General features: G+C 53.5%; 2 protein-coding genes across 12 annotated transcripts; one reads left to right on the forward strand and one right to left on the reverse strand.

The window, feature by feature from the left end:
- Window positions 1-7,358: 7,358 nt before the first annotated feature.
- Window positions 7,359-18,743, forward strand: MICAL1 (microtubule associated monooxygenase, calponin and LIM domain containing 1). 4 transcript variants are annotated; one of them, XM_019967235.2, is made up of 26 exons: window positions 7,372-7,638; window positions 9,183-9,253; window positions 9,356-9,661; window positions 9,766-9,973; window positions 10,250-10,354; window positions 10,696-10,800; window positions 10,911-11,066; window positions 11,700-11,800; window positions 12,299-12,556; window positions 12,837-12,952; window positions 13,146-13,272; window positions 13,419-13,500; window positions 14,068-14,215; window positions 14,647-14,837; window positions 15,027-15,115; window positions 15,252-15,293; window positions 15,487-15,570; window positions 15,690-15,846; window positions 16,163-16,239; window positions 16,537-16,813; window positions 16,930-17,030; window positions 17,286-17,399; window positions 17,523-17,616; window positions 17,791-17,890; window positions 18,005-18,078; window positions 18,463-18,743. In XM_019967235.2, exons 3-26 carry the CDS (start codon window positions 9,404-9,406, stop codon window positions 18,609-18,611), a joined length of 3,213 nt encoding a protein of 1,070 aa, XP_019822794.2. In that variant the 5' UTR covers window positions 7,372-7,638; window positions 9,183-9,253; window positions 9,356-9,403; the 3' UTR covers window positions 18,612-18,743. The 4 variants fall into 4 exon arrangements, 3 of the variants coding, with proteins under 3 accessions (XP_070651605.1, XP_070651604.1, XP_019822794.2); XR_011568323.1 differs by lacking the exon at window positions 17,523-17,616 and having other exon boundaries at window positions 7,359-7,638; window positions 18,463-18,594; XM_070795503.1 differs by lacking the exon at window positions 15,252-15,293 and having other exon boundaries at window positions 7,370-7,638.
- Window positions 18,744-18,877: 134 nt separating this feature from the next.
- Window positions 18,878-22,163, reverse strand: SMPD2 (sphingomyelin phosphodiesterase 2). 8 transcript variants are annotated; one of them, XM_070795517.1, is made up of 11 exons: window positions 22,047-22,163; window positions 21,638-21,842; window positions 21,311-21,407; window positions 21,139-21,215; window positions 20,716-20,809; window positions 20,485-20,574; window positions 20,170-20,252; window positions 19,908-20,091; window positions 19,709-19,813; window positions 19,380-19,533; window positions 18,878-19,283 (listed from the first exon to the last, which is right to left on the reverse strand). In XM_070795517.1, exons 2-11 carry the CDS (start codon window positions 21,685-21,687, stop codon window positions 18,895-18,897), a joined length of 1,323 nt encoding a protein of 440 aa, XP_070651618.1. In that variant the 5' UTR covers window positions 21,688-21,842; window positions 22,047-22,163; the 3' UTR covers window positions 18,878-18,894. The 8 variants fall into 8 exon arrangements, with proteins under 8 accessions (XP_070651618.1, XP_070651615.1, XP_070651617.1 ...); XM_070795514.1 differs by having other exon boundaries at window positions 21,930-22,151; XM_070795516.1 differs by having other exon boundaries at window positions 19,908-19,979; window positions 20,166-20,252; window positions 21,930-22,150.
- Window positions 22,164-22,172: the final 9 nt, after the last annotated feature.

A 22,172-nucleotide genomic window follows, 5' to 3' on the forward strand; every position in this document is an offset into this window, starting at 1 on the left:
AGTCTAAGCCACTGGACCACCAGGAAAGTCCCTGAAATCCTAATTTTAAAATTCAGTAACTGCACCCAAAGGAAATGACATGTACAGAAAAAATGTTTCTATTGTCTTTGAGAAGTTGTTGGCTCATTGTTTCACAACTTATTTTGTATTAAGCTTGTGCAATTGAAATAATTGTTTTAACAAGTACAGAAATACAAATTGCGGTTCTTAGGGACCAGTAGAGAAGTAGTACTAGTAGAAGCCTAGTAAGTCTTCCCTGGTGGCTCGGACAGTTAAGAATCTGCCTGCAAAACAGAAGACCCGGGTTCGATCCCTGGGTCAGGAAGATCCCCTGAAGGAGGGCATGGCAGTCCACTCCAGTCTTCTTGCCTAGAGAATTCCACGGACAGAGGAGCCTGGTGGGCCACATTGAGTGGGGTCGCAAAGAGTCGGACATGACTGAGCGACTAACACTATAGAACTATAGCAGAATATTACGCTTCCAGGCTGCTGAAATGACCCTATCACTTTTGAAGGTGAATCTTTGGTTTTCTCTCAGTAGGAGGCTAGCCTTGGGAAGACTTGAGCTCTTGCCATCAAAATGAGCTGTCCTTGAGCTTGCCCTGTGTGTTTCTTGAAACTCTTTCTGTCTCTCATCTGTGTTATTTTTCTGCATCTGGTTCTTATGCTGTGAATGTGAGCAACTGGTCACATGATGCTGAGGGATATGAGAGTCTCATTAGAGATGCTTACACCTAGGTTTTCATAAGCTGGAGTAATAACAATATCTACTACGTTGAATCTTTACTGTAGGCCTTGAGCAAAGCCGGTGTTTCAGGTCTCTATCTTAGGGCCTCTGAAACCTTTTCTGTATCAGGGTGCACAGAAGGTCTTACATGGTACCCTTCAGTTAGAGGACTTCAGGCATCTCTGGCCATTATTGGCAAATTAGTTTGCTAGGTAGGGCTGCTATAACAAATACCACAAACTGAGTGGCCTAAATGACAAGTTTATTTTCTCACAGTTCCAGAGGCCGAAAGTCTAGTATGAAGGTGTTGGACTGGTGAGGACTGGTGTCTTCTGAGGCCTCCTTGCCATCTTTTCCTCCTGTGTCTTCACATGCTCTTCCTCTCTGTGTTTTTATCTTAATCTCCTTGTAAGGACACTACTCATACTGGATTAGGGCTTACCCTGGTGACCACATTTTACCCTGGTTACCTCATTAAAGGCAGTATCTCCAAATAGTCACATTTTGATGTATGGGCATCAGTAACACCTGGCATCTGAAGTAGTGTCTGGGACACACCCATAACCCATTTGAAGCACAATCTTACTTTACTTAATTGTCATGACGTTTCTATATTATTACACCTATTTTACACATGAGAACACTGAGGCACCAACAGATGACGCCCATTGCCCAAGGTCACACAGTAAGTGGCAGAACTGGAACTAGAGCACAGGGCTGGCTATTCTACCGGATGGGCTTAATACCATCAGCCTTTTGAAACATTAAGCTGGGTTTCTCTTTACATATGATCTGCTTCATGTAGTAGAACCTTATTGACTAGAGGATCTGCTTATGAAATTTTAGCATAAAATCATAAGCTTTTTATATAAAACAATAATAGTAAAAGTTAGTCTCTATCCTACAGAAATGCAGTAACTACCATATTAATAATACTCATGTTGGTATTTTACTACTATTAAGCTTCAAAGCTTAATCGCAATTTGCCAATTGAATAGAAGTTTCTACTAAAGTGAAAATAGAACTTCTGTAAGTGGGCCCTTTTTTCAGATTTCTGACTGAAGCTATTTTGTATTTAGGGCAGATTTGCTTTATTTTTGCTAACCTTGTAAATGTTCATCCTTAGTTTCCAAACTAAAATAAGCTTAAATTCTCAAGAATTTAAAGAAAATGCTTTGTCCTGCTTTTGTAAAGAGTAGATCTGGAGGAGTTACCCGCCCCCCGCCCCCCCCCAAAAAATTCCCTTTGCCTTTTGTAAACAGCAGGTATAACGGAATGACCTCTAAAAGAAGCTGGAATGTCACTGCGATAGTTTATCTTGCTTTCAAATTCTTTACACATAGTTAAACAACAAACACGAGTTGACTAGAATATATATACATATCATCATTCTTACTGGAAATGTACCACACTAGGAGAAGGCAATGGTACCCCACTCCAGTACTCTTGCCTGGAAAATCCCATGGGTGGAGGAACCTGATGGGCTGCAGTCCATGGGGTCACTGAGGGTCGGACACAGCTGAGCAACTTCACTTTCACTTTTCACTTTCATGCATTGGAGAAGGAAATGGCAACCCACTCCAGTGTTCTTGCCTGGAGAATCCCAGGGACGGGGGAGCGTGGTGGGCTGTTGTCTATGGGGTCGCACAGAGTCGGACACGACTGCAGCGACTTAGCATCAGCATCAGCATTAGGAGAGCTTTTGGGCTTCCCTGATGGCTCAGACAATAAAGAATCTGCCTGCAATGCAGGAGACCTGGGTTTAATCCCTGGGTGGGGAAGATCTCCTGGACAAGGGAATGGCTACCTACTCTAGTATTCTTGCCTGAAGAATTCCATGGACAGAGGAGCCTGTCCAAGAGTTGGACATGACTGAGTGACTCCCACTTTCACTACTTTCAGAAGAGCTTTTATACTGAAGCTCATTTGATTACCTTCTCAACAAAGTGTAGGAACTTTAGATAACATTAGGAAGAGATCTTAGCTTTCTTCCTTTATAATATAAGTGAAAAATAGTACTATATCCAGTGTGACATATAGAAAGGAAAAAATTTGAGCAGAGGTCAGGGAAGTTTCTTGGTCTCAGAGCATAATTTATTGTTTTGAATTTTTTTTTTTTTTTGGCCACACCATGTGGCATGGAGGATCTTAGTTCCCCAGCCAGGGACTGAACCCTCACCCCTTGCAGTGGAAGCATGAGTCTTAACCACTGGACCACCAGGGAAGTCCCAATTTGTTTTGAATTCTTAATATCCATGATACTGTTAGTCGCTCAGTCTTATCTGACTTTTTGCAACCCCATGGACTGTAGCCTGCCAGGCTTCTCTGTCCATGGAATTCTCCAGGCCAGAATACTGGAATGGGTTGCCATTCCCTTCTCCAGGGGATCTTCTTGACCCAGGGACTGAATCCAGGTCTCCTGCATTGCAGGCAGATTCTTTACCATCTGAGCCACCAGGGAAATCTTATCCATAATATTAGATCATTTAATATATGGATTTGAAAATATTCCAAAGGAATAGTTTGGCTTTTGTTTTAGTTTGTTTCATCCTTGGATGAAAAGTTAAACTGAAGCTTCCTTAGGCTAAATTAGTTATAAACAAGAATGTCTACATTTAAAAAAAAATCTACCTCTTATACATAATTCTAGTATGATTAAGTGGCTTCTGGACAAATTTTCCTATAATCTTAATGTCTGAAGTATGCAAGTACTCTCTTAACAAAAATATAGGAAAGTATTTAAACATCCTGAGCCTATTTGTGTTTTTAATCTCTGTCCTTTGTGTTATCTCAGAGTATATGAAATCATCATTGATTTCTGGGGAAAGTATTTGAATAAAATGCAGCCTATAGAGGATGAGGTTTCAGGGCAGAGTAAGAAAGGATGAGGGACCCAAATTTTCAAGTCACTCACTCTTACCAGCCTTAAGAGAAAGCTGGAATTCATTCTTGATGGGCCTTTCCTCACCCTCCACTCCCAATCCATCATCAAGTTATATCAGTTTCACCTCAGACTGTATTTTGAGTCCATCCACTTCCTCCATCCCAACTGCTGCACCATCAGCATGTCCTCTTGCCGGTATGCCTGCCTTTCTTCCCCTCCCCCGCCCCCTTTTCTGCTGGAAATGATGATCCATCTGGGCTCACTGCTCTGTCCTGAGCATCAAGCACAGTGCCTTGCTAAATGCATGAATATTGTGTGCTTAATGCAAATATGATCATTACTTCTGCTCTGCTTATAATCCTTCTGCAGTTTCCGACTGCACTCAGAATAAAATCCCCAGCCCATCTTCCTCTTGGGTCCCTTCCCCATTCTCACTTCCAGCCACACGATCTTCCTTGCTGTTCTCGAAACACAGCCAGCAACTTCCTGCCTTAGGCTTTGAGGCAGGCAGTTTCTCAGGCTTGAAAGGTTTCTGCACCTCCTCTCCGTCTCAGCGTCTGCACATCTGTCAGAATTCAGTGCAAGTGTCACTTCCCCACCCTCTAATTGTCTCTTACCCTTTAATCTCAGTCAAGCCACCTTTCATATCTGTCCACAGCACGCTACACTTTGGACTCAGCTGGTAATTATTTTTACATTAGGAGCTGTGTCTGCTCCTGTGTCTGCTTGGTTAGACAGCAGCTGTGGCTCCTGACCCAGGACTGTGGGTGTGGCCTTTGAACACACTGACCTACGGGTGTAAAGTCATATATAGGATGGCTTAGAACCATCACCTGCAGTATGGGATCCAGTTTCTGACTCCAGGTTTAGGAGATGAAAGGATGACAGGTGAGGTAAGGATGGCATTGCAGAAAGACAACATGGTGTAAATTAGAGGAAAGGAACCCTGTTTTAATGGCTCAGGTTTTTAACCTAGGCCACTACTCGCATGATTTATTTGCAAAAACATTAGAATGGGATTCTTTTATTCTTTTTTATTTTATTTATTTATTTATTTATTTATTTATTTTTTTGTTTATGTTCTTGAAATCTGCTTCCTGCTTTTATTCAGTTGAGTAACTCTTCTTTCTCAAATCAGGCATCATCTTCTAGCGGGGGCCTTCCCTTCACACCCAGATGCACAAGTTCTCTGGAAGCACTCTCTGTTCATCTTGAGCTTATTATTTTTTAAAATGTGTATTTAGTTTTGGTTGTACTGGGTCTTTGTTGCTACACAGGGACTATTCTAGTTGCGGTAGGGGGGTCTCATTGTAGTGACTTCTCCTGTTGGCAGAGGACAGGGTCTAGGTGCGCAGGCTTCAGGAGTTGCCGCTTGTAGGCTCTAGAGCGCAGGGTCAGTCACGGTGGCCCACAGACTTAGCTGCCCCATGGCATGTGGGATCTTCCCAGACCAGGGATGGAACTATGTCCTCTGAATTGGCAGTCAGATCATTATTCTGTGATCTTTTTTTAAAGACATTTTACCATCTGCCAGTTGGAGAGTCAGATTCTTAACCACTGAACCACCAGGGAAGTCCTGAGATTCTTTTAAAAGTGACTTTTTGTGGAATTCCCTGGCAATCTAGTGGTTAGGACTCAGCATATCCAGCGCTTGGGTTTGATCCCTGGTCAGAGAATTAAGATCCCACAGGCCATGTCCCACATGGCCAATAACAAACAAAAAACCCAACTGATTTTTCACATATCAGCCACTTATTTGACCCAGTATAAATTAGCCAGTGTGTCTGTGCCAGTATTTTTAGTTTTGTATACACATGTAATATGGATCATGACTCAATAATGTGGATCATGACTGTCTTTGAAGAAAGTCTAAAATAGAATTTGTTTTGGGCCTTCTAGACTGTACATTTCTTAGAATCACCAACAATGAGTAACAGGATTTTAGAATCAAAATGCATTGAAAAGATTCAGTAATTAAAGTGCCTCCATTTAGAGCTGAGACTGAAACATACTGGTTGGTGACTTTTCAAGGTCGCTTAAGTTCATGTGAAGTAAAGCTGCCATCTGGCCAGATCTAGATTACAAACCATTCCCCATTGCTCTTTGCTCTACCATGTATCTTTAATTAACATAGAGTGAAACTCCAAGTCAGCAGTTATTTTTAAGCACTGATGAAGTCATTATTCTGTTTTCTTTTTTAAAGACAAATTTTACTTTCTGCCATTTGGAGAGCCACAAACCCCTATTTGGTTGAGATGCAAGTCATTGAGTCAAGAGCCAGACCTTGCAGGGCCTCTGCTAACCTCAAAGTCAGAGCTGCTGATTATTTACCATCTACTAGTGAAAGGGAAATGGAATGATTCTAAAACAGGTAACCCATTCAGAGTGGACTTAGAATCCTTCTGACACAATGTATTTAAATATGGGTGTGTCTCATATTTGGCAAATTGATTTCAAGCCAAATGACTAGTCATACCCAAGGGCTAGGATGGGCCCAGCTGGGAGACTGCCCTGGTTTCCTGAGCTGGACCTGGCTCAATTCCCTGCCTCTGCCAGCAGAAAGTAGGCATTTCTCCTTCCCTGCTTCTCATCTCAAGCTGGGAGCAGTGTATATATAGGTCTTACTGGGTCTCAGAGGGTTTCCAGGCAATGCAAAGAGAGAATAAAGAGAAGGGGAGAGCCATAGGGTCCCCAGCTCTTTCCAGTGCCATTCATTCCTCTGTTTTGTGAGTGTTTCCAGTGTAATGGTGTCACTTCCTCTAAACAAGAAGCAGTCTCTCAGGATGCCAGCCTTTCACTTGTCACATTAGATCAACACTGGTGTGGTGGTAGATAGACCTGGGTCCCATACCAGCTCTGCCACTTGCTGTGTAACTTTGCCATGGGTGACCTTCGGTTTCCTTTTCAGTAAAAGGGGACATTTGTGATCATTGAGATTAATATTCATAGTAGACGTTTAATAAAGGAAAACTGATGTTTTATTAATATTAACTAGTTGAATGACCTTGGAAGAGTGCCTTCACATTCAGCTGTTTCCTCATTGGGAATATGAGGAAGTTGGTACCAAACAGTTCTGTGGGTCCTTTCTCCCAGGCATTCTTGAATATTGGGGAGCCAGCCTCTCATTTACACCCTTCTCATTTCTGTCTGTCTTAGTAGTGGTCCAACACCCCCAGCCCTACCCCAAGACCTTCTTGCCCTCTCACTTCTGCCGCTGTGGATGCTGCATATTGCCGAGTTTCCAGGACTTTGCGTCCGTGCCGGATGCCCTCAGCCCGGGTCTAGGTGCAGACTGGTTGCAGGGTAGGTGGACACCGAGCTTGGATCCATCGTGGAGTACCCGGGCCGTGAATCTCCTCGTAGGAGAGGTGTAAAGGACGCAGATGCTTCGGCGCTACCCTACAGCTTCTGCAAACTTCTTGCTCAGCGCGAGCTCCTTCTCCGGCCCAGGTCTCGAAGGCGGCAGCTCAGTAGGTACTGCGCAAGGGCGGGTTGCCTCGCCCGCCTGGGAAGGACAAGCTTTTAGGCGCAGGCTCCGGAATGGAGCCGGAGGCCGCTAGTGTGCTGCCGGGCTCCCGGAGCCTCCGCCGCTAGTGTGCTGCTGGGTTCCCGGAGCCTCCTACGCTTGGCTTAAGCGACAGGGCTAGGCTGGGCCGGGGTCTCCCGCCCCTAGCCGGAACACTGAGTCTGCGGCGCCACGCCCTCGGGCACCACCCTGCAGCCGTGGGCGGGCCCCTGGCTGCCCCCAGCCGGGGATCGCCGGCTAATGAGATGTTAATGAGGCTCCAATAAAGGCTCTGCCGGCTGAGCTTGCTTGGCCGAAGCCCACGCCCAGCTAGACTCGCCGGTCGGGCGCACAGGCCCGCAGCCCCTCAATCCCGGGTTTTGGTCCGCGCCTCCTCTGCCTCTTCCACCCCCCCTTCCTCCTCCGCCTCCACCCCCCTTCCTCTGTCCCCGCCTCCCAACCCGCCCGGACTGGGACTCCCGCCTGGCAGGAAGAGACCCCTGCGGGCTCCCAAGCCCCCGGGTAAGTTGTCCAGCTGCGCCAAATGTGCGCCCCCCGCCCCGCGGGGTCCCGGGGTGGGGGGGTAGGGACGCGCCTCCTGGGAACCGTGGCTCGAGGCCCTCGTGAATCCCGCCTGGCCCGTCAGGCGCCGTCTCTCTGCGCCTCCGTCCTGCCCAGCCCCTCCCAAACTTTACGGTCCAGAGTGTGAGTACTCCCAACCGCCCGCTGCCAGTGGTCCAGCTCCCTCCATCCTGGACCGCCCTACCGCTCGCACATTCTTTGTTTTGGTGTTTCCAGATTGGGTCGCTCCTCTCCCCACTTCGCTGAGGTCTTCCTCCTTTCCACCTTACAAGAGAGACCTTTGCTCTTACTGACATTCAGTCCGCCTCGTCCAGGTGACCTATGGCGGTGATTTTAATCTCCTGCCTGGGCCTGGCCTGCGGGGCTCCGGGCTGGGACCGGGAAGGCGACTGATGGGGTCAGGGGGATCAGCTCAAGGGTCTTCCCTGGTCTACGCCACCACCGTCCTTAACTCCCCCGTGGGAAACCACATCCCCGTACCCTCTGATTCCTCCTGGTCCCAAAGTGAGAAAGCTCTGCCACCCCTCAAGTTGCGTGGGTGCCCGAGCGAGGGAGAAGGGGACAAAGAGAAGCCTTGTCTGGAGAGATTCCTGGGAGAGCGAGCAGGGATGGGGCGGGGTGTCTATGGGAGCGAGAGAAGCTGGGCGGAGCGAATCCTGCTGCCCTGTCGCCCCCCAACTCCCCAACGGTCTTGTGGCCACTGGAGCAGCAGCAAGTCACAGGGGAAGTATTCTGACCACAGTGAGTCAGAAATAGGCCCAGTTAGTTGTTTGTCACCAGACAGATGCAACATCCTGGGGCTGTCTGTTAAGGTAGTTTGGTGGTGGGAAGTGGATCCTACGTGGTTAGAGAAGGGGCTTCCCTAGAGGCTCAGTTGGTAAAGAATCTGACTGCAATGCAGACCAGGGTTCGATCTCTGGGTCGGGAAGATCCCCTGGAGAAGGAAATGGCAAGCCACTCCAGAGTTCTTGCCTGGAGAATCCCATGGACAGAGGAACCTAGCGGGCTACAGTCCATGGAGTCCCAAGAATTGGACACGACTTAGCGACTAAACCACCACCACCACCTCCTCCTCCCCTTTAAGAGGCAATGGCAAGTGCTAAGGAGGAAAACTTTGCCCCTGGCATAAGACACACCACACCCAACAGCACACTGAGTCCGTTGAGGGCTGCCGGGCACAAGGAGGCATGGGGTGAGATGGGACAGTATGTGTGCCTGGCAGCTGGTGTTGCAGATATTAGATTTGTCCCTATCTGTACTGCAAGGAAAGCCCATTTCTCTGACACCCTGCTCTCTTCATGTCTGAGAAATTCCCCTGGCCTGCTTGCAGGGCCTCGCTTAAGGCCGGGTAAGAACTGCTGTCCCCCAGGGATTGGAGTAGGGCCTGGAGATTCCTGGCTGACAAGGCTGAGCTGGAGGCTCCCTAGCTTTCTGCAGGCCCACTGGGCTCAGGACTGCTGATTTTTCATTTCCAAACTTGGCAGATTTCACTTGAAGTTGAATGGATTGCGGCTGTCTGTGGAGCAGCTGACAGAGAGGAGAGGAGCCCATCTGGGTAGGACTTGGAGCTCCCTGGGGATACCACACTGCCTTCTTCTCCTCTTTTCCCTTCCTCCTTTCTCCAGCCTCTTGCAATCTCTTCCTTTCTTCTTTCCAGCAACCACTTGCCTCTGCCCCTCCCCAGGATCCCCTCCCAGGGGTCTCCATGGCCTCAACCATCTCCACCAACCCAGCGCATGCCCACTTTGAGAGCTTCTTGCAGGCCCAGCTGTGCCAGGATGTGTTGAGCAGCTTTCAAGGGCTATGCGGGGCCCTGGGGGTGGAGCCTGGTGGGGGGCTCTCCCAGTACCACAAGGTCAAGGCCCAGCTCAACTACTGGAATGCCAAGTCGCTGTGGGCCAAGCTGGACAAGAGAGCGAGCCAGCCGGTCTACCAGCAGGGCCGGGCCTGCACCGGCACTAAGGTGTGTCTCAGTGCCTGGGGTGGGGCTTGGAGAGTGGGCGGAGTCAGAGGAGCCCCCTCTCCCCCCGCCCCCCGCCATGCCTGTGCTGCCTTATGTGTTCGCAGTGCCTGGTGGTGGGTGCGGGACCTTGCGGTCTGCGGGCTGCTGTGGAGCTGGCGATGCTGGGGGCCCGAGTGGTGCTGGTGGAAAAGCGCACCAAGTTCTCTCGCCACAACGTGCTCCACCTCTGGCCCTTCACCATCCACGACCTTCGGGCACTCGGCGCCAAGAAGTTCTATGGGCGCTTCTGCACAGGCTCCCTGGACCACATCAGTGAGCACCGTGTGGTGGCCTGGAGGGGCGGATGAGCCTGGGCCTAGAGACAGGCCAGTAGGGTGGGGGTTGGGGGCTGCTGGGCCAGCCCAGGGCAGGGTGGTCAAGATTCACTGCAGTCAGATGGCTTTCAGGACTCAGGTCCCTCACCTGTAAAACAGGCACTTGGACTGAGTGAGCTCTAAGACTTTCTCCAGCCCAGACCAGGTACACACTGGTATTTGGGGAGGCTGTAGGATCCTGGGGTCCCTGTCGCTAATGTCCTCTCCCTTCCAGGCATCCGGCAACTGCAGCTCCTCTTGTTGAAAGTGGCATTACTGCTGGGGGTGGAAATCCACTGGGGCATCACTTTCACTGGCCTGCAGCCTCCTCCCAAAAAGGGTAGGTATTTTTCTGCTCTTGAGAACCCCCATGTACCAAGGATACCCTGGCCTTGCAAAAGAAAAAGGGTGGGGTTGGGAGTCAGCTGAGTCTCCCTTTCTCACAGCCTGGCCTTTTTCAAACCCTGCTGAGCCTCATTTTGGACTTTTGTAAAATGTGAAGTATTTCTTTCTTTACCTCCTTTCCATGGCTGTTGTGAAGGTGTCATTTGATAGACTGTGTCACTGCTTTGTAAACCACAAAACCCTTTAAATGTTTATTTATTTCATTGGATTGTCCTGGGAATATAGACACCCCTTCAGTTTTCTATATCTTTGTGCCACTCACATCTTCTGCTCCAGGGAGTGGTTGGCGTGCCCAGCTCCAGCCCAGCCCCCCAGCCCAACTGGCCAAGTATGAATTTGATGTCCTCATCTCTGCGGCTGGAGGTAAATTCGTCCCTGAAGGTGAGTGATCCCTTCCCTTGAAGAAGCCAGCATCTTGAGCTCCTCCTGGGCCTTTCTAGGCTGTTACGCCCCTCATCCCCCGGCCACTCCCCACCTGTCCCCACCTCTAGGCTTCACAGTGCGAGAAATGCGCGGCAAACTGGCAATTGGCATCACGGCTAACTTTGTGAACGGGCGCACCGTGGAAGAGACACAGGTGCCCGAGATCAGTGGTGTGGCCAGGATCTACAACCAGAGCTTCTTCCAGAGCCTGCTCAAAGCTACAGGTCAGGGCCCTTCCTCACAGGGTTTCCCTTCCGAGTGCCTGACTGTGGCCTAGCTCCCGACTCTCCCTCTTAGACCTGTCCACAGTCCAAAGAATCCCACACTTGTCCATCTTTGTGGTCCTGGCAGCAAAGAACCTGAGCCCTCAGGGAGTCAGCAGGCACAACCGCACTTGGCCATCCAGCATGACAAGTCTTAGAAATCTCTTGCCAAATGCATGGGCTTTTGCTTTGTGCTTCTGTACATAGGCTTTAATATAAAAGTGACATAAATTCAAAGTGTAAGTGGTACTTCCAGAAGGTGTTCTAGGTTTTCTTTGGCTTCATACTACCACGCCCTTTGGAGTGTACGCATCTCATTTGGAGAAGCCAGGCTGTCCTCTGTAAGCCTGTGACCGTGTGGTTCATGTCTCCCTGCTGCCACTCCACCCTGGTTTCTCTCTTTGCTCCTCCATCTGCTGGGCCTGAGATAGATGGTCCATGGTGCCACCAGAACTCATGGGTCCCTGTGTAGGAAGGACCCACTGCAGGCTAAGCTGTGATCCCAGCTCAGAGGTCAGGCATGTCTGGTGTATTTGGAGAAGTGACACATAACTAGAGGAGACACATCCCCTGCACCCTACCCTGACCCCACAGGCATCGATCTGGAGAATATCGTGTACTACAAAGATGACACCCACTACTTTGTGATGACAGCCAAGAAGCAGTGCCTGCTACGGCTGGGAGTGCTGCATAAGGTGGGGCCCAGGCCCAGGCATGGGGGGACTGAATGGTGGACCCTGGGAGGTAGGGTCCAGGCCTGGACATGGTCTCCCCCTGGGTGTGGAGGGAGTCCATCCTGTCTGCAGTGGCACTTTCTCCACCTCAGTAAGTTCTTCTCCTCTGAGACTTACATGGCCACTTGAATCCTATTCTGGGCTCAACACCATATACCAGTCACAGCACTGCACTCCATGAGGACTAAGCTCCACAAGGGGTTTTGTCTGTCTCTTCCTTGCTGATGATTCCCAGAGCTTAGAATGGTGCCTGCTATGTAGTAAGCACCCTGAAGGTATCTGCTGAATGAACTAGTTGAACACATGTAATGATGCTGGGCCTGGGAGGCAGGATGTTCACGTCTAGTCCCAGCTCAGCCTCCAACTGCTGTTTAATCTGGGGAAGCCCATTCCTGGGGCCTCAGGGATGTGTACCTGAGGGGATGGGACACTGATGGTTCTGATCTGTCGGCCACACAGGACTGGCCCGATACTGAACGGCTGCTGGGCAGCGCCAATGTGGTGCCCGAGGCTTTGCAGCGCTTTGCTCGGGCAGCTGCCGACTTCGCCACCCACGGCAAACTTGGGAAGCTGGAGTTTGCCCGGGACGCCCACGGGCGGCCGGACGTCTCTGCCTTTGACTTCACAAGTATGATGCGGGCAGAGAGCTCTGCTCGGGTGCAGGAGAGGCACGGCACCCGCCTGCTGCTGGGGCTGGTCGGGGACTGCCTGGTGGAGGTAAGGGCTCAGTGTTCCCTGCTTGGGGAGTGGCTCTCTGGGTTCTGTGTAAGGAGGCACGGGGATTCCCTGGTTGGGGGAAGAAGCAGCCTCATGGGAAGTGGGGGGGGGGAGGGTAATAAAATGTTTACTGTTGTAAAGAGGAGCTGAGGGTGGCCTGGTGGTGTCAGGGGGCCTCCAGCTCTGCCCCTGGGGGCATGTGGGCTCGGGCAACCCTGTTGGGGGTTGGGTCCTCCGTTGGGCCCTCACTGAGCTGTTTCTTGTCCTTCTGGCCCTGCAGCCCTTCTGGCCCCTGGGCACTGGAGTGGCCCGGGGCTTCCTGGCAGCCTTTGATGCCGCCTGGATGGTGAAGCGGTGGGCAGAGGGCGCTGGGCCCCTAGAGGTGTTGGCAGAGAGGTGAGGCCTGAGTTGGGGGGTGGGGCAGGGCAGGGCTGGATGTGGGACAAGACACGGGAATAGGTTCGGAGATGCTGGGGGAGTAGATAGGGGAGTGGATAAAGGAGAATAAGGCAAAAGCCCGGTGGTGGTTGAGGGGTGAGCGCTAATGGTGGCCTCCTGCTTGTGCCCGTCCCTCACCCTCATCCCCTAGAGAGAGCTTGTACCAGCTCCTGTCACAGACGTCCCCGGAGAACATGCACCGCAACGTGGCACAGTACGGGCTGGACCCCGCCACCCGCTACCCCAACCTGAACCTCCGGGCTGTGACCCCCAGTCAGGTCAGCACTCCACCCCAGCACAGTCCTTGCCTCCTGGTCCCCGCAGCCACTGTCCCTCTGGGTGAGCCCCACCCAGGCAGCCCTCCCCCATGGGCTGAGCGGGTGTGTGGTCAGCCCGCCTGGAGACCTGAAAGGGGCTGCCGTAGGTACGAGACCTATACGACATGGAGGCCAAGGAGCCTGTGCAGAGGATGAGTGACGAGACAGACTCCGGAAAGGCAGCCACTGGTGAGCAGTCCTCCTCCACGGGCACGTCTAAAACCTTGACCGAACAGTGATGCGTAGGCACCGACAGCAGTTGCAGCTGCTGGCAGCAGGGAGCAGGGTGCTGGAGCCCCGCTGGGTTGGGGGGTGGAGATTGGGGGCATCCTGGAGAGCACAGGGCAGCAGGCGCTTGGCAGCAGCCGTTTGGCAGCCTGTGCGGAGTATCTCAGCACTTTAACCACCACTGAAACACTGGATGGCAGCCGTGCTGCGCTGTTCTTGGCTGTCCTGCCCCTTCCCACCTGGCAGACCCCAAACCTGCCTCTCCTTTCAGCCTCTGGGCTTCCCTTGCCCCTCAGTTCATAGCCTGCTGGCCTCTCTGTGGCTAGCAGTGATTTCACTTTATTCCCCCAAAAGATTTTTTTTCAAATGAGAAAATGGGGATGAAGGAGGTACTGCTCACATTCTTAGGCTGGTGCTCAGTCGGGGTGGGTCCCTGCTTCTGGCTCCCATACAGACCCCACAGCCAGCAGCTGGGCTCTCTCTGCGGGCTGGGGTGCCCTGGGTACAAGTGCAACCTCCTCTTCCTAGGGGCAGTGGGCTCCCAGGAGGAGCTGCTGCGCTGGTGCCAGGAGCAGACGGCTGGATACCCAGGTGTCCATGTCACTGACCTGTCTTCCTCCTGGGCTGATGGGCTGGCTCTGTGTGCCCTGGTGCACCGGCTGCGGCCCGCCCTACTGTGAGTCAGGGATTGGGCTTGGGGGTCCCTGATAGACCCTCCCTCTCTTCCATGCCTCTCCACCGCCCCCTCCAGGCAGTGTGGAATGACAGGGGATCACCATGTAGGAGACAGGGGATCACCATGTAGGAGGTGGTACAGCCACTGCATCCCAGCACCATCACTTGCTAATAATCCTGCTCTAGTCGCTTCACCTCTGTAGAGATAGTACTCCTGCCCCTCTGCCCATGAGCATGCATTCAATAGGGAGAGCTTTGTGAGTGGTGGAGGCCCCCAAGGCCAGAAGCCGTTGTGATTGGCTGGGTGGTGGTGGGTGTGCAGCGGAGAATAAAAACCCTTCCTGCCCTTGCCTCCCTTTCCCGCTATCCCTCCCCTTTCTGTGGGCTCAAGTTCTGGGTCTCCCACTGACCCTTCTCCCTGCTGCCCCATAGGGAACCCTCCGAGCTCCAGGGAATGGGGGCTCTGGAAGCTACTTCTTGGGCGCTGAAGATGGCAGAGCATGAGCTGGGCATCACACCAGTGTTGTCCGCACAGGCGATGGTGGCAGGGAGTGACCCACTTGGCCTCATTGCCTACCTCAGCCACTTCCATAGTGCCTTCAAGAGCGTACCACACAACCCAGGTGAGCTGGAAGACAAGGGTGGGACGACAAGGGTGTGTGTGTGTGAGAGAGGGACAGACAGACAGAGCAAGCAAGAGAGCGCCCTCTAAGGGACATCCTGGGAGAGGTATCCTTTAGCCTTCTGGGCTGGCTCATAGCTCTCTTCTGGGGATATAGTATCGCCCCTGATCTCCACGACTCTCCTCACAGGCTCGGTCAGCCAAGGCTCCCCGGGCACTGCCAGCGCTGTACTATTCCTTGGCAAACTGCAGAGGACCCTGCAACGGACCCGAACTCAGGTAGAGAGTTTGGGTGGGGTTGGGCTGGGCAGTGGGGTTCTTGTGGGGGTCCCTGAGATGAAGAGGACGACATCCAGAGTTGGGGGAAAGAAGTGGGGGCTCAGAGCCCATGCTTAGAATGTAGGGCTTGTTGCAGGAAAATGGGGAGGATGCTGGTGGCAAGAAGCCTCGCCTGGAGGTAAGTGCACGCAGGGGCTGGACAGTCCCTTCCCTGAGGTGCTCTCCCACGTCCTGTCCCCCAGGTCTTGCTTGCTACCCAAGCTCCTGTACCCAACCCCCCATCCAGTCTCACCGCCTTTCCCTTCCAGTTCTTTCATCTGCACACATGACTCCCTAACTGACCCTGTCCCTCTACCTCTCGGCCTTTTCAGGTAAAGGCGGAGACCCCAAGTACTGAGGAGCCACCTGTCCCAAAGCCTGATGAACCAATGACACCACCATCCCAGCAGCAGGATGTGAGCACGGGGGCCCTGTCTGCAGGCAAAGACCTGGGAAGGGCAGGGAGGTGTGTTTCAGGGGAAGGGCCGACCTTGGCTTTGACTCCAGCTAACCTGGGACCTGGGGATCACTGCAGGCCAGTGCTGAGGATCTGTGTGCACTTTGTGGGCAACACCTCTATATCCTGGAACGCCTCTGTGCTGATGGCCGTTTCTTCCACCGGAGCTGCTTCCGCTGTCATATCTGTGAGGCCACATTATGGCCAGGTGGCTATAGGCAGCACCCAGGAGATGGTGAGTTGGCCTGGGAAGCATTCAGAGGGACTCTGCATTTGGCCCTACCAGGCAGGGTCAGGAGCTTGAAAGTGGAGAGGAACTGGGGTGCTGCGCATGAGGTAGAAAAACAAACTAAAGATTACGCTTTCTTCTCCTAAGCTCAGTCTTCTCTGTCCCCTCCAAAGCCCCAAATGTGGGGTTCTGAGAAACCAGGAGGCTGGTAGAAATTCACCAACAAATGCAGTCTTGTCACCCCCACCTTCCCTGATAGACTGAATATCTGATCCTTGGTCTGCCTACATCTGATGCCTCCTTCCCTCTCCCACCTTCTCAGGATATTTATACTGCCTCCAGCACCTGCCTCAGACAGGCCACGAAGAAGATAGCAGCGATAGAGGTCCTGAGAGTCAGGTAAAAGCTGTGGAAGTGTGTGGTGGGGGGGTGAGGAGGAGGAAAGGGCTCCCCGGCCCAGCAGAGTGAATGGGGGGAAACTGAATGTCCTCCACGAGAGTGTAAACTCCATGATGGCAGAGATCTTTGTCCTGTTTTACTTACTGACATATTTTCAAGTATCCACAACACTGCCTGACACTGTTCAGTAAATGGCACAAATGGATGAATGCCAGGTACCACATCTGTCTCAAGGGGCAGCCTCAGCCCATGCTGGGCAGGTCACTCACTGACCAGAACATCTGGTGGCTTTTCTAGGACCTTCCCATGTCGAGTGAGAATAACACGCCATCAGGCCCCGCAACTCCCGTGGACCTCCATCAAGGGACCAGTCCTGTCCCAAACCCCATCCAGCCCACCCGTCGATTGATCCGCCTCTCCAGCCCAGAACGCCAGCGTTTATCCTCCCTTCATCTCACCCCTGACCCGGAAATGGAGCCGCCACCCAAGCCCCCCCGAAGCTGCTCCACTTTGGCCCACCAAGCCCTGGAAGCAAGCTTCAAGGGCTGGGGAATGCCAGTCCAGAGCCCTCAAGGTAGCTGCTGGCTCGGGGTGGGGATGGCATGGGTGGTTTTTGGATTCTTGGACAGGTATGTGGGGCATGGGGAGGGAGGTCGTGGGGATTCCAGCCCATGTCCACGTCCTGCTCAGTTCTTGAGGCCATGGAAATGGGGGAAGAAGAGAGGTCCTCCTCCAGTGAAGAGGAAACAGAGGAAGAGGAAGATGTGCCTTTGGACTCAGACATGGAACATGTGAGTGGGAAGAACCTGGCCACCTATTCTGCCCAAGCCAGCACACATCCACTCAACACACGCCTCCCCTCACCCAGGAGAAACCCACAGCACCCAGCCTCTTCTGAGCCCAAATTACCTTCTCACGTGGTCTGACTCTTTCATGTCCCTAAGCCTCTACCTTTTCTATCAGACTTACCCCACTTCCAGTCTAGGGTCTTTCTGGTCCTTCTTAAATGGAGCTTCCCCAACCCCTATCCACTGACTCTGTCACAGTTTCTGAGGAACTTGGCTGAGAACTCAGGCACCATGAACAATTATCCAACGTGGCGTCGGACTCTGCTGCGCCGGGCCAAGGAGGAGGAGATGAAGCGGTTCTGCAAGGCTCAGGTGTGGCCTCAGGGTTCCGAGGTTCTGATGGGGTTAGAATCCTGAGACTGGGGATAAGAGCTCCCCTGGGACTCTGTTCTTGAGCGATCATGAGACTCCTGGGCCCCGTCTTGTACTCCTCAGGCCATCCAGCGGCGACTAAATGAGATCGAGGCTGCTCTAAGGGAGCTGGAGGCCAGGGGCACAGAGCTGGAGCTGGCTTTGAGGAGCCAAAGCAGTGAGTAAGGATAGGGGAGGGATAAAACTAGGAGACCTCTGCCTCCTGGCACTGTGTTCTGCCCCCAGCAACCCCCAAACTGCTAGGTCTGGCTCACAGCAGGCTCTATTCCTCATGCCATGACTCCTATGATCCTGGCTGGAGGCCTGACTGGCCCCCTTTTTTCCTTATCAGGTTCCCCTGAAAAGCAAAAGGCATTATGGGTGGAACAGCTGCTACAGCTCGTCCAGAAGAAAAACAGCCTAGTGGCCGAGGAGGCTGAGCTCATGATCACGTAAGGGGTGTCAGGGTTGGGGAGTGGGGGACAGTGGCATTGAGTCAGGCAGGCCCCAGCCAGGGCTTTGCTCACCCTAGGCATCTAAGCCTTTTCTATTCCTGCCCTCCACAGAGTGCAGGAGCTGAACTTGGAGGAGAAACAGTGGCAGCTGGACCAAGAGCTGCGAACCTACATGAACCGGGAAGGTAAGCAGGATGTGGGGAGAGGCTGGTATTTGCACAAGCCTCGTGACTGCAGATACTGCCCAGCAACAGTCTTCCAATCTGAGTACCTCTGAGGCTGAAATGCCTCCTGAATTGCCTCTTGAACTGAAGGACACCAGAGGATGGGGCTCCAAGCGCCTACTCTGCACCTTCAGTCAGAGCTGCACAACTCAGCTTTTACACCAGATTTCCTTTAAGAATGATGTTGCAGCTAACAATGCTAGAAAACCATTAGTGTTGATAAGCCAATTTCACAGGGTGGGAAACAGCAGGGGTTATAGAAGTCACACAGGCTAGGATTAGGCTGTGCCTCTTGGGCCTCTCTGCCGCATCCTCTGTCCTCTAAGCTTCATCTCCTCCCTTCAGAAACCCTAAAGACAGCTGCCGATCGGCAGGCTGAGGACCAGGTCCTGAGGAAGCTACTGGATGTGGTGAACCAGCGAGATGCTCTCATCCGCCTCCAGGAGGAGCGCAGGCTCAGTGAGCTGGCCTCGGAGCCCGGGGTCCAGGGCTAGAAGAGGGCAGGCTGCCTGACTTATCTGCCAGGAAGACCGCCTTACCCCAGGACAGTGCTACCCTGTGTTCATCTGGGCTGCCTGGGAGAGTGCCTCAGTGTTTACAATAAAAAGTTTCTGACATAAACAGGACTTCTGGCTAGCTGCAGGTGTGAGGTGGGGACTGAGCAGGGAGGGCAGACGGGTGGGAGCCCAAAGGTCTACACTGTGACAATCACACTGACCCCTGGCCCCAGTCACTGCCTCTACAAGGAAAAAGGCCGAGCCACAAAAGTGTCAAGCTTTATTGTTCCTCAGCTCTCTCTCTCTCCTGCTGCCCTAGGAGCAGGGCTGGCTGAGACTCTGGGCCCAGATCCTGGGCCTCTCTTGCCCTTCCCAGCACATGCTGAAGCTCGGCCCGGGTCCTACACAAGCCCTTGGCCTCCTGCACGTGGAAGAGGTAGAAGGCACCTGCCCCCAGCACCAGTCCTACGCTGGGGGTCCAGAGCAGTAGAGCAGCTTCCCTGATCCATCCTCCGGCCGCCAGGGCACACAGCAACGCTAGGAGAAGAAGCCCTAGACCAACTGCATAGCCGGCCATGGTGGCCCACCAGTGAGCCTGGGCCATGCCCTGGTCCACTTCTGCCCAGGCCTCCCTTAGCACACTGGTCAACGGCGAGCTCTCTGCTGGTCCTACAAGGCAGGAGAGTGGGGAGGCAGAATAACAGTCAGAGTGGAGGGCGTACCTGTGGTGCGGAAGTGCCAAAGAAAAGGATGCGGATGACTCACCATGGGTAGGGCTGGGGTTGTGCTGCGGGGGGCTGTGTCTCACACACAGGGTAGCCATCAGGGCCTCATGATCAGAGAAGGGGGGGCCGCTGTAAGGGTCATGGCCTGTAGTAGTTTTGAAAGTCTTACAGAAGATGTATAGCCCAGACACTGCCTAGGAAAAGGGCCAAAGAGAAACTTCTATTTGGAAGTATGTTTCCAGAGAACCAGTTCCTGGCTATCCATTTTCCAGCTGCCAGTGACGTAAGACTAGACCAGCTGGACAAAGGATCAGCACAGCCTGGTGAGAGATGAAGAGACATGGTGGGTGCGGCGGGGAGAGGCCTGACCTTATAAAGTACATAGTCGATGCGGATGCCTAAGGGAAATGGCCCCAGCTCCTGGTGCTTGACATAGCAGTTCTTGGGTACCATTGTACAGCCTTCTTCAGAACCCTAGGTGAAGAGTGGGCTTGAGTGAGGATGCAGGGGAAGGAGGAGGGAAAGAGGCTGAGGGCGTAGGTGGGGAAATAATTAGACAGGTCCTCACCTTGAAGTCCCGGGTCTCCAGATAGGCATCATGCAGCCCGGTCCACTCTTTCAGCAGGCGGCAGCCCAGGTCCTTTGGGTGCAAGTTGAGGTCCCCACACAAGAGAACCACATCAGCCTTCTTGGATGTGTGGCTGGAGGAACCAAGATGGTGAGGCAGGAATTCTTCCCTCATCAGCTCTGCCCTAAAAGTGGGACCTTACAGCCACCACTCAATCCCTCGATCCCACCCTATTTCCCCTGTTAAGCCCAGGCTCACACACTGGATGAACTGGGCCAGTTCCCAAGCTTGGGCCACGCGATGTGCTAGGTAGGTGTCCTTCTGTCGATTGTACTCGGCATGGAGCTGCGAAAGATAGAGGAGACAGTAACAGGTGAGACTCAAGGTCCCAAGGGCAGATGTAAATCAAGTTTGTCATTTGGCATGGTGCTTGGTAAAATGTGTGAACTCTGCCTACTGACCTTAGGAATCCTGCCCCTACAACTCACCCCAAGGAGACTCCACCAAAGGTGTCCCCTCTCTCCCTCCCAGGACCAGGCTGCCTCTCCCAGCCCTAAGCACTGTGGGCTTCACTCACGTGGGTCACGTAGGCATTGAGCACCAATCCACTTAGATGGAGTACCAGCAGCCCCACAGCCTTCCCACAGAACCAGTCACAATGATGGATCTGCAGGCAGGAGTGGGACAGAACTCAGAGCACTGCAACCCTCTCTCTGCCCATCCCTTGCAGTCCTGGGAAGGTTACCTCCTTTACCATGTGTTAGTGGAGGTGGGGGAGGGTGGTGGATGAGTTCGAGATCAGGCTCACCATGTAGGGGTAGCCATTGAGGGTGAAGACATGCTGGGTGAATTCCTGGATTGGGTGTTTGGAGAAGACACAGAGACCACTGCCAATGATGCCACTGAAAGCCAAATCCTGGTTAGCGGTCACAAAAGCAGGGAGAGAAATACCCAGCCCCTTCCCCCAGCTCTTATCAGCTTTTTTTTCTCTTTTTGCAGCTGATGGAAGCTCACAAAGTGTTAGTTGTTTGTGTGGGGTGATAGGATGGCCTGAGAGTAAGTCTGATGAGCTGCAGAGCTAGATTTTCCTCATTCCACCTTCTGCTTCCACACCCAGAGGAGAGGATGCTGGGGAAGAGGAAGCAGGGTGCAGGCAGCATAGGGAGGAGGGGCTGGCAGGCCAAGCACCTCAAGGTCTGAAACTAGGCTTCCAGGCCAGTTGGCTGCTCACCTCCTGAAGTAGTGTGCAGCTGGGTAGGTGGGCAACAGCTTCTGTCTCAAGTACTGGAAGTCCTGTTCACTCCACACCTGGGGGAAGGGGTTAAAGATACCTTCCCGGCCCTTCCCCCTGGGAGAGCGCCCCCACTGCCGCTGCCCCCCTGCAGCCTGGTTCCGCACCCCACCTCCTCCAGTAGAGCTAGGTCGAAGCTCTCCATGTTTAGAAAGTCTCCCAGGCGCTTCACGCGGTCGGCGCGATGCTTGCTCAGGTAGGGAATGCCCCTGAGGACGAGAAGCGCAGGGGGGAGGTGACGGCTGCGGGCGCTCGGCGCTCCGGGGCAGTACCGGAGTTGGGGCCAGGGGCCGGCTGTGGAGGTGCGGGTTGCCCCCCGCACCCCGAAGCTGTAGGGCAGGGGAGCGCCGTGGCCCGGATGTGAGGAAGGCCTCCTTCCTCTGGCAGTGCGGGTGCGGGCGGGACGCGGCCCCAGACCCGCGTGAGGGGGCGCACTCACCAGCAGTTGAGGTTAAAGACCCTCAGTCGCAGGGTGAAGTTGGGCTTCATGGCGGGGACGCTGGGCGGCGCGGGACGGTTCGGCCTCCAGAGCGACGGCCGCGGCGGGGGACACGGGCGGGCGGCGGTCCTCCCGGGGCACTGCGTACAGGTGGCCGCCCGGCTCCCGCGCTCCCCGGAAGGCCGCGGCGCCCAAGTGCACGCGCCTGGGGGCAGATTCTCGCGTTACCCAGGCAACCGGCCGGCGGGGCCCCAACCTGGCGGCGCGCCAACCCGGAAAGTCTGGCGCTGACCCGAGGCAACAGCCGCGCTGGAGGACCCTGGGCGATCCCAGAGGGATCCCAGAGGCGGGGGCGGTTGGGGGCTCCCCGGGTGGGGGCTCCCAGAGGAGGTTCTGGGCAGCGGCGAACCGGACTGAGGCACTCGGGACGTGGACTCCGCGTTCCTTTTCTCTGAAGCTCGTCCCTGGTGGCGACTGCCTATGGGTCCTCTCCAGCCTCTCCGCCGGTTCGACAGCAACAGGCGCAAAGTTGAGG

The sequence above is a fragment of the Bos indicus genome, chromosome 9 (assembly GCF_029378745.1).
Source record: "Bos indicus isolate NIAB-ARS_2022 breed Sahiwal x Tharparkar chromosome 9, NIAB-ARS_B.indTharparkar_mat_pri_1.0, whole genome shotgun sequence".
Classification (NCBI taxonomy): domain Eukaryota; kingdom Metazoa; phylum Chordata; class Mammalia; order Artiodactyla; family Bovidae; genus Bos; species Bos indicus.

Bases quoted from the DNA above. Each gene is read 5' to 3' on its own strand.
- SMPD2 (XM_070795517.1), bottom strand. From the start codon at position 21,687: ATGAAGCCCAACTTCACCCTGCGACTGAGGGTCTTTAACCTCAACTGC. The intron at 20,253-20,484 runs GTGAGTGAAGCC...TATCTTTCGCAG, and splicing joins TCAATGCCTACGTGACCCAC to CTCCATGCCGAGTACAATCG. The intron at 19,284-19,379 runs GTGAGTCATCCG...CCTGCCTTGTAG, and splicing joins CAACCCCAGCCCTACCCATG to GACCAGCAGAGAGCTCGCCG.
- MICAL1 (XM_019967235.2), top strand. From the start codon at position 9,404: ATGGCCTCAACCATCTCCACCAACCCAGCGCATGCCCACTTTGAGAGC. The intron at 11,801-12,298 runs GTGGGGCCCAGG...TCGGCCACACAG, and splicing joins GGCTGGGAGTGCTGCATAAG to GACTGGCCCGATACTGAACG. The intron at 15,847-16,162 runs GTGAGTTGGCCT...CCACCTTCTCAG, and splicing joins TAGGCAGCACCCAGGAGATG to GATATTTATACTGCCTCCAG.